Below are 14,860 nucleotides of genomic sequence, written 5' to 3'. Positions count from 1 at the left end.
CGGGCCGGGCGGCCATCCTGTGCGTGGCAGCAGACCCGGCGGCGCGGAGCCCACGCCAGTCCCCGCCGTCGGTACGGGGGAGCGGGCTTCCCGATGGGAGCGGGCGCTGCTCCCCGTCTCTGTCGGGGCCGGGCGCGGCCGAGGCCGTCCCCGTCGGCAACGAGATGGCAGCGGAGACCCTCCCGCCATGGCGGCGCTCACACCACCTCCCCTCCGTCTCGACCTCCCTCCCGTCATGCACGCCGCGTCCCCGCCTAGCTCCGGTCAAGCGCTGAGCGCTGATTGGCCCCGCGGGGGGGGCCCCGGCCGGAAGCGGGGAGATTTGAACGCTAACGGCCGCGCAGGCGGCGGCCGCCCAGCTGGTGAGCGCTGCTCTCCCCCGGTGCCCGCTCCTCCTCGGCAGCAGCGGCCTCTCGCCGGTGCCTTGACAGGCAGTGCCCGCTCTACGCGTCTCGCCGGGCCGCCCCGGCCGCCGGAGGGCCCCCGCCGCGGAGCTCCGGTGAACGGCGCTGGCGTTTCGTGCCTTCGGCCTCTGGGCCTTCCGAGTTGTTCGTTTAGTGAGTTTGCTGCTGGGGTTGTAGCAAGCGGCACCTCCCCGGGCCACCGGAGCTGCCCCAGGCGCGTTCCGCCGCTCATGCTGGGAGTGGAAACGCGCGAACGCCTGCTCCCGCTTTCTCCTTGCAGGTGCTGAGAAGAATCGCCAGATCCCTGTTCCTCTCGGAATGTCTGCAGGTGACTGTGGGGAAATTCTCAAGTACTACGAATTGCACGAAACAATTGGAACAGGTAGGCTTGGTCTGTGAACGCAAACGGGTGCGTGCGGTCTGTCTAACCACTCTAGTGTTTACGCGAGTGTGGATTAACTGTTATTGCAGAATCTACAGGTCACGCTTCAAGTGTGTATTTCGGGGGGCAGAGCTCTGAAAACGTAGTTGGGAGTTGGTAGCAGCGATCGCTTCTTCCTCCAGCGCAGACGCCGCACGCTGTGCATGCTACGTACTCCACTGTGACCGTGAGATTATGGGCAACAAAGCATGTCGTTGCGCTGAGCTCTAATCACCATTGCGTCACATCTTTATGACTGTAATAGCCTTGTTTCTAACTGAGAAACGGCAGCAGCACCTTTCCAGGTGCAAAAACATTATCCTAGTCCATCACTTCACACTGGCATCCTTCCATTAACATGTCTTTACTGAAGACGACACGTTTCACTTAGCCGGCTTAGATAAGTCCACTGTAACCAAGAGAAATCCTGGGTTTACACTGCTGTAAGCAAGAAAAGAATATGCTCTCAGTCTATTTAACAGATTTAATGAATACTATATACATTATCAACACTTCCTTCTTCAGTGGTATATACTCACAAATACAGAATTAGTATGTTTTTCAGACTTGGACAGAAGGCCTTACCTCACGACCTGGATACACTGTTAATGAGACTTGCTCTGTCTTTGCTGCTAATCACTGTATAGTTCTCTTTCAAAAGGTTGATCAGATGATCCCACCCATCATCTTCATAGTGCACCATTCCCATTCATGTCCCCCCTGAATTTAACCCACTCCACCTCTTCCGGAAGGATAATAACGTCTGGAAACAAAAGGGTAACTCCTTTTTTTCTTAGTGATTCAAACACATCCTAGTACTATACCCAGTAATACTGTTACTCTCATTTCAGTGATTTAAAGAACACAGCAGCACGGTTTCTGAAAATATTAAGAGATCGTTATAGTGATATTATTGAGCTGACAAGTATTTGCTTCTCTGGGACTAGTTGTTCCAGTTCCGCATTCTGAAAAAAAACCTGCAAAACTAAAAGGCTTGCAAACAAACTTTGAATAAATTAATCGCCTAATTAGTCAAAGAAATTACCTGCTTTAGTTGTCATCAAAAATCTCTGAACAGTGTCAGATTTACTGGTAGTGGAGGTTAGTGGAATGTGCCACAGGTACCTACTGCAAAACAGAAGTGCTTTGTTTAATGGAAGAACTTTGCAAAAGTTTCTCCAACTTGTCCCAGTCTAACCACCGAGTAAAATCTTTTGCCCACACAGTAGCAGCAACAGGCTGCGCTCGCACTTCTGACTTCAGTGCAGTGCCAGGTGCATCTCGCTACCTTTCATTTAGTTTGCCTGGCAGATCGCTGACACTGAAGCCGCCACAATATGAACTTTCCAGCCTAGTTCCACTAGCACGTCTCCAGCACAGGCTCACCCAGCTCACCCAGAAGCCCAGGCACTGCAGCTCTGCAGCTGCTGGCACCTCGGCCAGGCACGCAGGGTCCAACGACGCCTACGAGTGCTGCTGATCCTGAGCTACACAGGGACAGACTCACAACCAAACAGCTCAGGGAGCGTTCCTTAAGAAACAACAGTAAAAGCTCTTAGCATACATCACTGTCTGCCATTCGAGAGTACTTCCGTTTGCGTGCTGAGATTTCCCCATTTTGTTTACCCTGTGGATGAAGGAGAATCTACCCCTGTCACGTAGTACTCTTGCTGCAGGTGGACATTCTTCCCTCTCACTGTGAGAGTTAGCAGGGGAAAACCTTTCTGCAGTGTCCAAGTGCCCATCGTTGCCCTCACATCAAGAGTTTCTCCTTTAGTCCAGTGCTTGTTTTTAGTAGCAAGGGAAAAAGCAGACAAGTAAGAAGTGGAAGACGGGAGTACACTGACAGTGAAACAGAAATGACGTGCAGAAAACAGACTCCGCAATCAGTGAGATCGTAAAGTAGGTATGTTCATTCAGCGTTGGGCCGCACGGGGGGTAGTCCCACCCAAGTCGTGCGCGCCCGACTCGGCAGTTTGTCTCAAGTTTATACAGTCAAGTGTTACATATTCACAATACGCCTATACATATGCATGACCTATCCCCGCTTCCTATTAAAATTAGCTCCGAGAGGTCATTTCCATAGTCTCCTCTCAACTGCGCTCACGCAGTGCCTCTTTATGGTGGTCGTCTGGTGGTCGCAGAGATGAAGATAGATGACTCCTCTTCGTCACCGCTAGTAACCTTTTTTCTTGCGCAGGCTCAGCCATTTCTTGCTATTCACCCAAGCCGCAAGACCAGTCTTAGCTGGCTCTTGGGGCCTGCTCCTGCTTCTTATCGGGAGCTGTCTTTACCTCATTGGCTGGTCCTTGGGACTAGCTCTTCTTATCAAAGACTGTCTTTGCCTCAGCTAATTTCGACAATGTAAGCGCTAAACATCATCCTTCATCCCCCCTTATTATGTCTACTGAGATTCTTTTGACTCCCCTTGCCTCAGAAATGGGTGTGTAAGAACTCTGTACAAGCTGCTGGGTATTTGTAAGCTCTATAGAGGTATGTTTGGACTGGATATCATGACGTCTCCATCTGGTTTTCTTGTGCACACTTTCATGGAGTTAATGGCAACTCCTGAAGTACTGCTGTTTTTCAGTCAGCCCTGGGCACAGGAGCAGAATTTCTGTCCAATCACAGAAAAATACAGATTTCCAATGGAACTGAAGAAACTTACACTCTCCCCAGAACCATGCTTAAGTGGCAAAGAATGCTTTTGGAAGGTGCATGTATCAATGCCACAGCACAGAATAAACGTGAGGGCACAGATACGTGTCAAATTCCTAAATACTGACGGATAAAAAACTAGATGCTTACTGCATATGAAGATGACTGTTGGCTTCTTCTGCAACAGCCATCACCTTGTGGTTCATTTTTGTTAGTACCTCCTGTAGGGCAAATCTGAAAGGGAAAAAAAAGTTTTGGTCATCTTTCTTTGATGTCATAATCGTAAGTACTGGTCGCAGTCTTCAGGAATATATTAGAGAGACACATCATTCACGAGAAGTGATGAAATCTAAAAACACAAATAAGAAAATGAGGAATACTTGCATTCATCATGCTGTTCCACAGATCTTCATTTTTTGTATTTCAATAGCTGTATTTCTGCAGGTACTGCACAAGTCCAGCTTTAAACACATCAGCAGTCAGGTAGTCCCTCAGCATATTTAATATACAAGATCCCTGAGAAAAAGAGTGACAAAGTGTTTACAAAACTACTCCTTCGCTAGCAAGAGGCTTGCTTCAGAAGAATTTCAGCATGCCACTCATCTGCATAACGGTACACTTTTGTATGTGTCTCTGATTAAAAAGTAATTGGGTTTTATGTATATTGAAACAGTACTTCTTTGGGTTTGTGTGATCGTCACTCTTAAAAATATCACTGATTGAGTAAGTTACGCTATTATTTTTCTAATTACTATACAAGCCAGCACCGTATAATGCTCCAGTGAAAAATGCTCCTTGGGTTAAGAGCCCCCCAGAATGGTTTAAGACTAAGTTGTTACAGAACAGATAGAAGAAGTAAAGGCTTCCTCATTTTAGAAATCGAAAAGGCAACTGCCATTTGAATCCACCCAGGTGTTTTGGACAAGGAACTATTCAAGTCATAAACCCATTAATACCGTGTGCCAGGTATTCTATGTAGGGTCGAAATCAGTAAAATACAACTGTATAGTACAAGCAGTACAACTGAAATCAGTAACAGTTTTGTATTTTACCTTCTCATAAGAAACATTATCAAACATCTCTAAAATTTGAGCTGGACCTTCCACAGGAGTAGACAGAGGTTGTGAGGAATTTAATGCATCCACTGCCATGGCATAAAAACATCTCCTTAAGAAATAGTCTTCCTAATAGGAGGCAAAACCAAATATTACTACTACATTTTGCTCAGTGACCACTGAACCCCTATTCATTCACTTTTCAGTCCATTCCACGTGATCTTTAAATCATACAAAGAAAGCAAACCATATCTTTCTTTTATTCCAGAGCATAATCCCCCCCCCAACAATAATACAGCCAAATAAGTCCCAGTGTTCTAAACTAACTTAAATAGCTGATCTAGTTGAAGATGTCCCTGCTCATTGCGGAGGGGCATTGGACAAGATGACCTTTAAAGGTCCCTTCCAACCCAAACCATTCTGTGATTCCATTCTATCATTCTGTGATTCTAAAATTAGTTGAGCTAGTGAGACTTAAAGACACCTGCACATTCCGACAGAGTGGTCAGTAACCACAAAACAAATTACTCCCCCCCCCCCCCCCCCCCCAAATGGTGAATTTCCCTATTATCATGCCACTGCAGTGCTATGGCAAAATTCTGCCCAGATGCATTGTTCTTCTCACTTTGGTAGAAAATTTCATGTATCGGACCTCTGATAAAGCTAGTGGAAGGATTTTCGTCTTTTCAACTCTCACCCTATTTGATGAAATAAGATAAAATAATTTCGTTACACTTTTGGAAGTCTAAATGTCTTTGAAAAAAGAATACACTTTCACTGCAATCATTAAATCCATCATAAGTTCCTGAAAACATGTACATGTAGGCAAATCAACATCCCTACTCTTCAGAGTTAACATCAGATAATCCTCACAAACAGAAATTTAAAAGTTGTTCACAGCAAAAATCTGCTTGATCTTTATCCTTAACTAGTGGATTTAGAAGGCAGTTACAAAATAAAAATACCATAACTGCTGCTTACAACTCTCAGTTCTCAATGGGTAATGCTGACTGACACGAACTCCATAAACTTTGCAAACCCTACATTTAACCACAGATCATGCCACCGCTCCGTGGTAACGAGGTTGCCAAACCCCTGCGGGAGGGAGGGGGGAAGAGCTTCTGAAATTAAATACACAATTTATCCTAAAAGCTGCTACTGACCTGTAAGAAACTGCATTCATAGTATGCTATTGACCTCTAAGGAACTTTTTGTAGTGATACAGCTTGCTCTGGCGTCTTCCCACTGCATTTCTCATTTTAATGGTAATACGCTAAAACACTGGCTTCCACTCACGTTCCAAGAAACCTTGTAAAGAAACCACTTTTGGCAGGAGAGCCACATACGAAACAGCTAACCTTTCCAAACTTTTATGTGCCTATTTTGGTGGCCTGCAATTAATTTCAAGGGCTGACAGTGGTGCAAAGGCCCCGCAGCATTGCAGCCGCTGAACTGAACACATTTACGTTTACAGCCCTCCGCGTCTATGCAGCCTGCCGGGACTCCTTCACCAGAAACAGTCCTCATGATTCACAGAAGAGCACCTTCAAGCCAAAGCAACTATTTTCAGCTTATAGCTCCAAGATCCCCCTACCCACACAGAATCCATCGTCCCTGACCCCTCCTCATGCCCATTCAAACTCCTTATTCTTCCCCAGATCCCGCCTGACGAACCAGCTCATGGGCTATTACCATACTACTAATCCAAAGTTTAGAAGATGCTGAGGACTTTTCAGGGTTGTACAACAACACAGATTCCTGGTATGTGGGCCATCCCCAGTTTTCCATAGCACCAGACCGACAGTCAGGAATAGCTGCTAAACCTAGAAAAAACATTAAAATAGTACTAGTATCATTTTAATCCATAAAGAGCTCGCTCATCCCACTTCCTGATTGCTCCCACACAGGCACATGTATCACACACACTTCTAAGGGCTCTCTTAAATGTAATCACAAAAGCATACTTTAAAAAAATCTCCAGACAGAGCACAAGGATTTGAAGTTCTCAGTGAAGCTTTTCAATCTGTCCTTAAGTTCTGTGAAGCAGCCAGTTTAAAAGTCTGTGAGCCAAACTTTGCCCAGTCTTAACACTCTAAATTACTGATTTTTACTGCTATTTTACTCTCTATGCTTAATAATGTTCTCAAATACATTAAGTTATTTAACACTTATCTTGCTTAGGTAGAGGATATGGAATGCTGAAGTAATCCTCGTACAAGTCTAAAAGTTTCACTGCCGCATCCAACGCATAGTCAGCTTGGTTGATCTTGTCTGGCACCGTGGACATGGAAATCTACAGCAGACAAGAAGGCAGCGCTTCCAATACCAGCATCAAAAGCTGACAGAAGTTGTTCTTCATCCCAGTTACTTAAATGACCACAAAAAGGGACCCTAGAGCACACACTTAACAGTTCTCATACACCAGTTACTAAAACATTTGCATAAAAATATTATCAGAATTAGGAACACAAGTTTTAAAACTTGCCCACCAGAACCACTATGCCCCTACAAAGACTTCTACAATTTCCACCCCTACCACGTTAGAGTCGTTCAACTGACACAGGTTTATTTTAGTGCTGATTCTCCATGAAAACTGTATTTCATTTGCCCTTGATTATATAATCTTACATGAAACAAACTATGTTACCAATGCATATAACGATACAAAAAGCAAGCCCGTTACCAAAATCTTCTGCAACTAACAAAGCTCAGTGTGCAAACTCATCATCCAATTACAAAACCAATTTAATTCTCTCCTTTCATTCCTGTAAAACATCGAGATACATAAATCCAATGATTTAACTGAAAAGGAAACCATTATGTATTCACACAGACTTAAACACAAAAAAGCTCTTACAAAATGAGACACAGTTACCTTAGCTCCATGACCGGTTATTTTGCTGATGGATTTAAAATCTGAAACAATAAAGGCCACAAGGTACGTAGTCATCTTGACGGTGGTATCAAAATGGTCCTTAACAAGCCGGGGCATTATATTCACAGACTTCACCTAAAGAACAGGCACAGCTCATCACCCAGTAGCACCACCTGTGAGGACCTTGGCGCCACCAATTGTTGTGTTTCTCCTCAGTTTAAAGGGACTACCTTTTAAAGAGACTACATTTTAAAGAGACTACATTACATTTCAAAGATACATTGGAAATGAGTCATCCCCGTGGCTATTCTTCCCCACACAGAGAACAAAAACACACACATGTTGTGGCGGGTTGACCCTGGCTGAACACCAGGTGCCCACCAAAGCTCTTCTATCACTCCCCCCTCCTCAGCTGGACAGGGGAGAGAAAATATAACAAAGGGCTTGTGGGTCGAGATAAGGACAGGAGAGATCACTCACCGATTACCGTCACGGGCAAAACAGACTCAGCTTGGGGAAAATTAACTCAATTTCTTACCAAGCAACCAGAGTAGGGTAATGAGAAATAAAACCAAATCTCAGAACACCTTCCCTCCACCCCTCCCTTCTTCCTGGGCACAGCTTCACTCCCGGATTCTCTACCAAACCCCCCAGCGGCGCAGGGGGACGGGGAATGGGGTTTACGGTCAGTTCATCACACGTTATTTTCTGCCGCTTCATCCTCCTCAGGGGCAGGACTCATCACACTCTTCCCCTGCTCCAGCGTGGGGTCCCTCACATGGGAGACAGTCCTCCATGAACTTCTCCAACGTGGGTCCTTCCCACGGGCTGCAGTTCTTCACAAACCGCTCCAGCATGGGTCTTTTCCACGGCGTGCAGTCCTTCAGGAGCACACTGCTCCAGCGTGGGTCCCCCACAGGGGTCACAAGTCCTGCCAAAAAACCTGCTCCGTGGGCTCCTCTCTCCACAGATCCGCAGGTCCTGCCAGGAGCCTGCTCCAGCGCGGGCTTCCCACGGGGTCACAGCCTCCTTCGGGCACCCACCTGCTCCACTGTGGGGTCCTCCATGGGCTGCAGGTGGAGATCTGCTCCAGCGTGGACCTCCATGGGCTGCAGGGGGACAACCTGCCTCACCATGGTCTTCCCCACGGGCTACAGGGGAATCTCTGCTCCGGCGCCTGGAGCATCTCCTCCCCCTCCTTCTGCACTGACCTGGGCGTCTGCGGGGCTGTTTCTCTTACATGTTCTCACTCTCTCTCTGGTTGCTGTTTCTGTGTCTGTCCCGCAACCTTTTTTTCCTTCTTAAAAATGTTATCACAGAGGCATTACCACTACCGCTGATGGGCTCGGCCTTGGCTGGCAGTGGGTCCATCTTAGAGCCGGCTGGTGTTGGCTCTGTCGGACATAGGGGAAGCTTCCAGCAGCTTCTTACAGAATCCACCCCTGTAACCGCCCCTGCTAGCAAAACCTTGCCACACAAAGCCAATACACATGTGTATATACAGGCAGTTTCATTCGTAAGCATTACTTAGTTCTACATTGGCAAAACTAGAAAAACAAAAATACTGTTCACTGCTTCAGTTATCCTCAGTGTCTGCCAGCGCACTGACTGAATTAATCTCACACAACTTCAGCTGAGTAGAAGCGGTATAAATCTCAGCAGACGTTCTTACACGAGAGAAGTGAACTTCTCCAGATCGTGAATCAGGTACCGCAGATATCTAGTTAAGCATAAAATGGGTCGTGTGGTGGAGGTATCCATTTTCGCCTCTTGGTTACAGAGGGCCTTAGCTAACTAACTTAGACCTGGAACCTGTTTAGCCACACTGAACTGTAACACTGGCACCCACTCCTTATTCATTATTTTATCCATTTCTCTACAAAAGAATTGATTTCTTATACCAACTTTCAAAGTGTTTCATATCTGAAAAGTACCGGGCGGGGGTGGTGGTGGTGCTGTTCCCTCAGCTATAAGGCTTAGTTTCCTTGCAAACTAGCAACTAGTAGTACAGAAGAAATTATGAAGAATCTCTTACACCCAAAGTAAGATCAAATGTACAAAATGTAGTTCACCCTCTATATGCATACATATTTATAATGGCAAACAATATTTGTTGCTATTACATATATGGCACTTTCGTGCCGAGATTTTTGTTGAGCTCCAAAGTTTGGGTTTTTTTTTCACAGAGACACTCCTGCTTATCTGACAAGTAAGTTAATACACATGAATCGTGTACTTATTCATATGTATTTCATCATTAATCTTAAAATATAAGATCAACATGGAAAGCATTTTGTGAGTAAAATAAAGATTATAGACACACATTGTGCTGATCATTCTTGCACCTCTGCTGAGAAGCAGGAAGCCACACGCATTATTTTATTCATTCCTTTTCAACCTTGTGCCAAGACCACCAGCAGCAGCACCACACACTCCCATAAAAGACCTGCGGTAACGTTCAGATCACCATTCCCATTAACAGCAACTGCCTGGATATTCCGTTCTCCTTTTGCTTTCTCCTTTCAATGGTCATCAATCAACAGCACACCATTAAAAGTATCCACCTACAACTGGGGTATTGGACAGTGCGAGGTGCTTTGGTTCCCTCCTCACCTTAATTGAAAACCTGGCTTGGAAGGCTGGTTCGTCGAAACATGGGGGTGTGGATTGTCCAGCTCATAGTTCACAAACGAGTTTCACCATGTCTAGTGCACACAGGCGACTCATGGGGGGCGGGGGGGTTACAAAAGCGACCCAGCCTTGGGTTGCCTTGAGGCCCTGTCTCTCTGCAGAGACGACTCACGGGGAGCTGTGTAGACAGCTTAGCCCTGGGTTGTCTGATAAACCCTAAAGTAAACAGGGCAGTGGCCGCACCATTCAAAGAACCAAAACCTGAACTGAGCCTTGAAATCCCTTAACAAACAGTATGCCCTGAGTCTCAATCCAACCACTATTCAGTTGCTGAGGAAGCAAGGCAAAAAACCCCCAGTACCGGAGGGTTTCAGCTTCAGTTTCAAATGACAACCTTGTGTATTCAAACAATCACAGACCAATGAAGGAAAGGGGAAACTCCACTCAGATACACATAATCCATTTAGGCATCTATCATAATCCACTCAGACATGGTTATACACACCATTCCACAAGTCGGGGGATTAAAACTCTAAGATTCAGGTTGGAAATGGGGGGAGTCACTTCTCCAACTATGCAGTTGGCTTGCGAAGGAAACACACATACACCCCCCCCTCCCACCCCCTTGATCGGGACGCCGGTCAAGGTAACTTCCCTGGGATTGAGAGCCGTTACCTGCAGGGGTAAGTGAATATTGTTCATGCTTTAAGTTTGTAAATGCGTTTGTGGTTGTGAATTGCTTGTGGTTGTAATAATGTACTACTCCTGCCTTAAAAAATTGCAGTAGTGCATTCCTCCATTGTATCTGTATAAACCTGTAATAGTGGCGTGTTAAGTCTGTAAGTGAAGTTCAAATAAGTTGTTTGTTTGAACCTTGCAGTTAAGTCTGTGAGTGAAGTTCAAGTCGTTTGCTTGAACCTTGCAGTTAAGTCCTTTTCCGTCACAACGGGAAGGCCATTCGTGCAGCTGTCGGCTCAACTGTGTTGCTGCAAGCACTCTAAGCAGGGGAAAAACAAAGGGTTTCAGTCACAGACCTTTGTAGGTGCAGTGCTCGCTCCCCCGAGGTGTGAAAACAGAGCCGTTTCCCACCTACGAAATAACCAGAGGTACTCCCAAAAACTTTTGCGTGTCAAGGATTACGCGAGCGCTCCATCCCAGAACTCTGCCAGGTGCTGGATGCCGAGACCGCAGCAGTGCCCGCCGAGGAAGGCCACCTGCTCCAAGGGCTGCTGCTTCATTCCCGACGCCTGCCGCGCCGCGCAGGCGCTCCCAGCCTGGACGGCAGCCTGGCTGATGCGCGGGCCCTGGCTGTGCCGCACAGCTGGAACCGCTGCGGTGGTGGTCCCGGCGAAGGCCGGGGTGGTGAGCTTTGCATGGACGAGGAGGAGGTAACGCAGCGGGACGACGTGCTCGGGGAAGACTCACTGCGTCCCAGGGCAAAGGCCTGCTGCCGCCCCTGGCACCGCCAAGCTTCTCTAGAGGGTCTGCCTGGCCCCATGAGTGCACCTCCAAGGGCTGCGAGAGACCCTGGGCTTCTCTGGAGGGTCTACTTGCCCTGACTCGTACCCTGACGAGGGATTTGAGAAACCCTGGGCTACTCTGGAGGGTCTGCTTGGCCCCACGTGTGCCCCTGAGAGGGGTTGGAGAGGCCCTGAAATTTTTGGAGGATCTGCTTCGCTCAAGGTTTATGCCTGTGAGGGCTGTGAGAGGCCCTGGGCTTCTGTGGAGGGTCTGCTCCTCCCTGCGTGTGCCCCTGACAGGGTTTGGAGGGACCCTGGGCTTTTCTGGAGGGTCTGCTTGGCCCCACGCGTGCCCCTCCGAGGGCTGTGGAAGGCCCTGGCCTTCTGTGGAGGGTTTGCTTCTCCCTACGTGTGCCCCTGACAGGGTTTGGAGAAATCCTGGGCTTTTCTGGAGGGTCTGCTTAGCCCCATGCGTGCCCTTATGAGGGATTTGAGAAACCCTGGGCTTCTCTGCAGGGTCTGCTTCGCCCCACACCTGCTCCTGCTAGGGCTGTGAGAGGCCCTGGGCTTTTCGGCAGGGGCTACTTGGCCCCACGTGTGCCTCTGCGACGACCTGGACAGGCACTGGCCTTCCTTGGAAGGTCTGCTTGGCCCCATGAGTGCCCTTCCGAGGGCTGTGAGAGGCTCTGGGCTTCTCCGGTGGGCCTGCTTTGCCCACGTGTGCCCCTGAGAGGTCTTGGAGAGGCCCTGGCCTTCTCTGGAGGATGTGCTTGGCCCCACGCTGCTTGGCAGCTCTGTGTAGTCAATCCACTTTTTATATCGAGGGCAACTCTCCCACCTCTCCTTCCTTGCCCGTCCCTTCTGAACACTTTATAGCCATCGTCTGCAATGCTCCAGTCGTGTGATTCCTCTCAGCACGTTTCAGTGACGGCGACTAGATTGTAGCTTGTTATCTGCAGCACGGCTTCCAGCTCCTCCTGTTTGTTACCCGTGCTGCGTGCGTCAGTGCAGAGGCACTTCTGATGGGCTGTTGACCATGTCACCTTCCTAGAGGAGCGTGCCCTAATTCCTCGGAGGCGCCTCACAGGTGTTCCCCTGCTGCCTCCTAATCCATCAGCAGCACCCGGCTCCTCTGTCGCTCAAAACTCCATCCCCTTCCCCTGCTAACTCTAGTTTAAAGCTCTCCTTATCAGTCTGGCCAGCTTGTTGGCAAAGACCCTCTTGCCCCACTCGGTCAGGTGAATCCCATCAGCTCCCAACAGACCCAGCTTCTCAAAGGCAGATCCATTGTCATAGAAGCCAAAACCTTGAGTATGGCATCAGCCACACAGCCAGGCATTCACCTTTTCGCTTCATCTCTTCCTTCCTAAACCCATTCCTTTCACTGGGAGGACAGGTGAAAACACCACCTGTGCTCCAGCTCACTTTCACATTGCTCCAAGGCACATACAGTCTTGTTTTGTTCCAAGTTGCCTCGTCGCAGCGTTGCTGCACCCTACCTGGAAAAGTAGGAGCGGATGACAATCCGTGGGGTTCACCAGGCTCGGCAGCCCCTCGGTGACATTGCGAATGCGAGCCCCTGCTAGGCAGCAAAGCCCTCGGGAGAAGTTGTCTGGACGGCAAGCGGGTGCTTGCCGAGTGCCCCTCGGTAAGGAATCTCCAGTTACTCGTACTTGATGTGCTTTTCTGGTGGCAGGGGTTCTCGTGCGGCTGGATGGGTGGATCAGCTCTGTGTGGTCGGCTTCTCCTGGATCCTGTCTCTTACTCGTGCGGTCTTCATCCTCCGCCCCAAGAGCACTGAATCTATTACGCAGGGGCACTTCAGGGGAAGGTTCTTCCCTCTGCTCGCAGCAGAGACAAGGAAGGGTCCAGTCTCCTTTGCCTTGTGAGTTACTTGGGTGTTTTAGGGTGGTTTTGAGGATTCCCAAGAAGGTAATACACACACACTGACTATAAGGGAAAAAGCAAGCTTTTTATTAACTACGCACATGTGTTATGCTACGGGTGTTTTACAAAGCGAAAAAACTATTAACATACCGACCCAAGGACTGTGAAGAAGAAGATGAACCATCCGTACATTCCGTACATTCTTGTGCCGTCTTGCGCCGCGAGCCCAGTCCAGCAGTCCGTAGGTGCCAGCTTTACGTGGGTGTCCCCACGGAGGCAATGGTGACCCTGCCATACACCAGCCCACTGCTCTTTGGAAAACTCCGGTATTTTATACATTTGCAGAGGAACGGGTGTCGACACTCGCGGCCAATGAGTGTTGAAACATGCCTCGATTGCAACATAGGAAGCCTATGGCACATGCGCCCGCTGGCCAGGCACGCTGCACGTGCCATAGTCATCCCTTCTATTGGTTCATGGGCTCTGTGCACGTGGCAAAATACCATAATCCATCAGTCACGTCCACTATGCTCTAACCAATAGCAGGGCTTTTGCAAGGGAAGCAAAATTACGTGTGGTGCCTTGTATTCCTCCATTATTGCACGTACTACCTCCCCTAACCTTGCTCTACTTTCTTATCCCTATGGTCAGCATTTCAAACAATAGGCAATAAACTATCTGTTCCCTGTGCTGACTGCGTCTTTAGGTATCTATTTCTTACTCGGTGTTCATCCACGGACCAAAATTCCATCTTTTAACCCTTCCATACACGTTGGGTCAGTCAGCTCGAGGCTGAATTCAGGCTAACCTTCCCCTTGTAAAGCCCCGAGGCAGGGCTGTCGCTCAGCTTGGGACAGCGCGCGATACCACGGATCGATCTCCCGCTCACGTTTCCAGAGGCTGCGCTGCCTGTTGAGCTCCTCTTGTGACAGAGCTACTTGTTTGGAGAGTTCTTCCAGCTGGGCACACTTGCAGCTCGGAGATCCACCGCTGCCTTCAGAGACTCCCTGGCAGCGCTGGGAACACTCTGAGGGACACGGCCCAGTTAGGCTGTCTAAAGCAGGGGAACGGTCAGACACAGATGTTTCCCGGGTCTCTATGCCTGCCACTGCTCGCATCCCTCCCGACTTATTGTTGAGAGATCCTTCCCAGATCCTCCCCACCCGTTCTCCGGGTGGAGGTCTGCTATCCCGTTAGAAACTCCCTTCCAACAAGGGAAATCCTGTCCGTGACGCCAACTAAGATGTTGCGTCCCAAAGTTGGAGCGTCTCAGGTTTGTGGATTTCCTTTGTCAGAATTAAGGTGAAACAACACCAGGGGAGTTCAAACAACAATCAACATTGATTCAGCCGAGCTAACCTTGCCCAAGTACAAGTGAACTCATCAACATGAACCTTGCATCATGTCATTAAGCCGCTGTTTGAAAAGAGAAGGGAGGTGTAGAAAAAGAAGTGGACAAAGGAACGTGA

The 14,860-nt window shown here is 48.4% G+C and overlaps 1 protein-coding gene across 1 annotated transcript; it reads right to left on the bottom strand.

The window, feature by feature from the left end:
* Positions 1-1,411: 1,411 nt before the first annotated feature.
* Positions 1,412-14,509, bottom strand: LOC128136642 (endoplasmic reticulum aminopeptidase 1-like). The gene is given in 17 exon segments (XM_052776562.1): positions 1,412-1,529; positions 1,531-1,588; positions 1,871-1,950; positions 2,452-2,609; positions 3,634-3,717; positions 3,868-3,999; positions 4,536-4,667; positions 5,520-5,633; positions 6,204-6,355; positions 6,705-6,831; positions 7,414-7,548; positions 9,982-10,072; positions 10,995-11,041; positions 11,259-11,411; positions 13,172-13,345; positions 13,542-13,552; positions 14,200-14,509. Coding segments are annotated over 17 exon segments (2,076 nt in total).
* Positions 14,510-14,860: the final 351 nt, after the last annotated feature.

Source organism: Harpia harpyja, chromosome Z, assembly GCF_026419915.1.
Source record: "Harpia harpyja isolate bHarHar1 chromosome Z, bHarHar1 primary haplotype, whole genome shotgun sequence".
Lineage (NCBI taxonomy): Eukaryota > Metazoa > Chordata > Aves > Accipitriformes > Accipitridae > Harpia > Harpia harpyja.
Note: the sequence above shows the minus strand (reverse complement) of the source record. Positions and strands in the feature narration are given on the sequence as shown.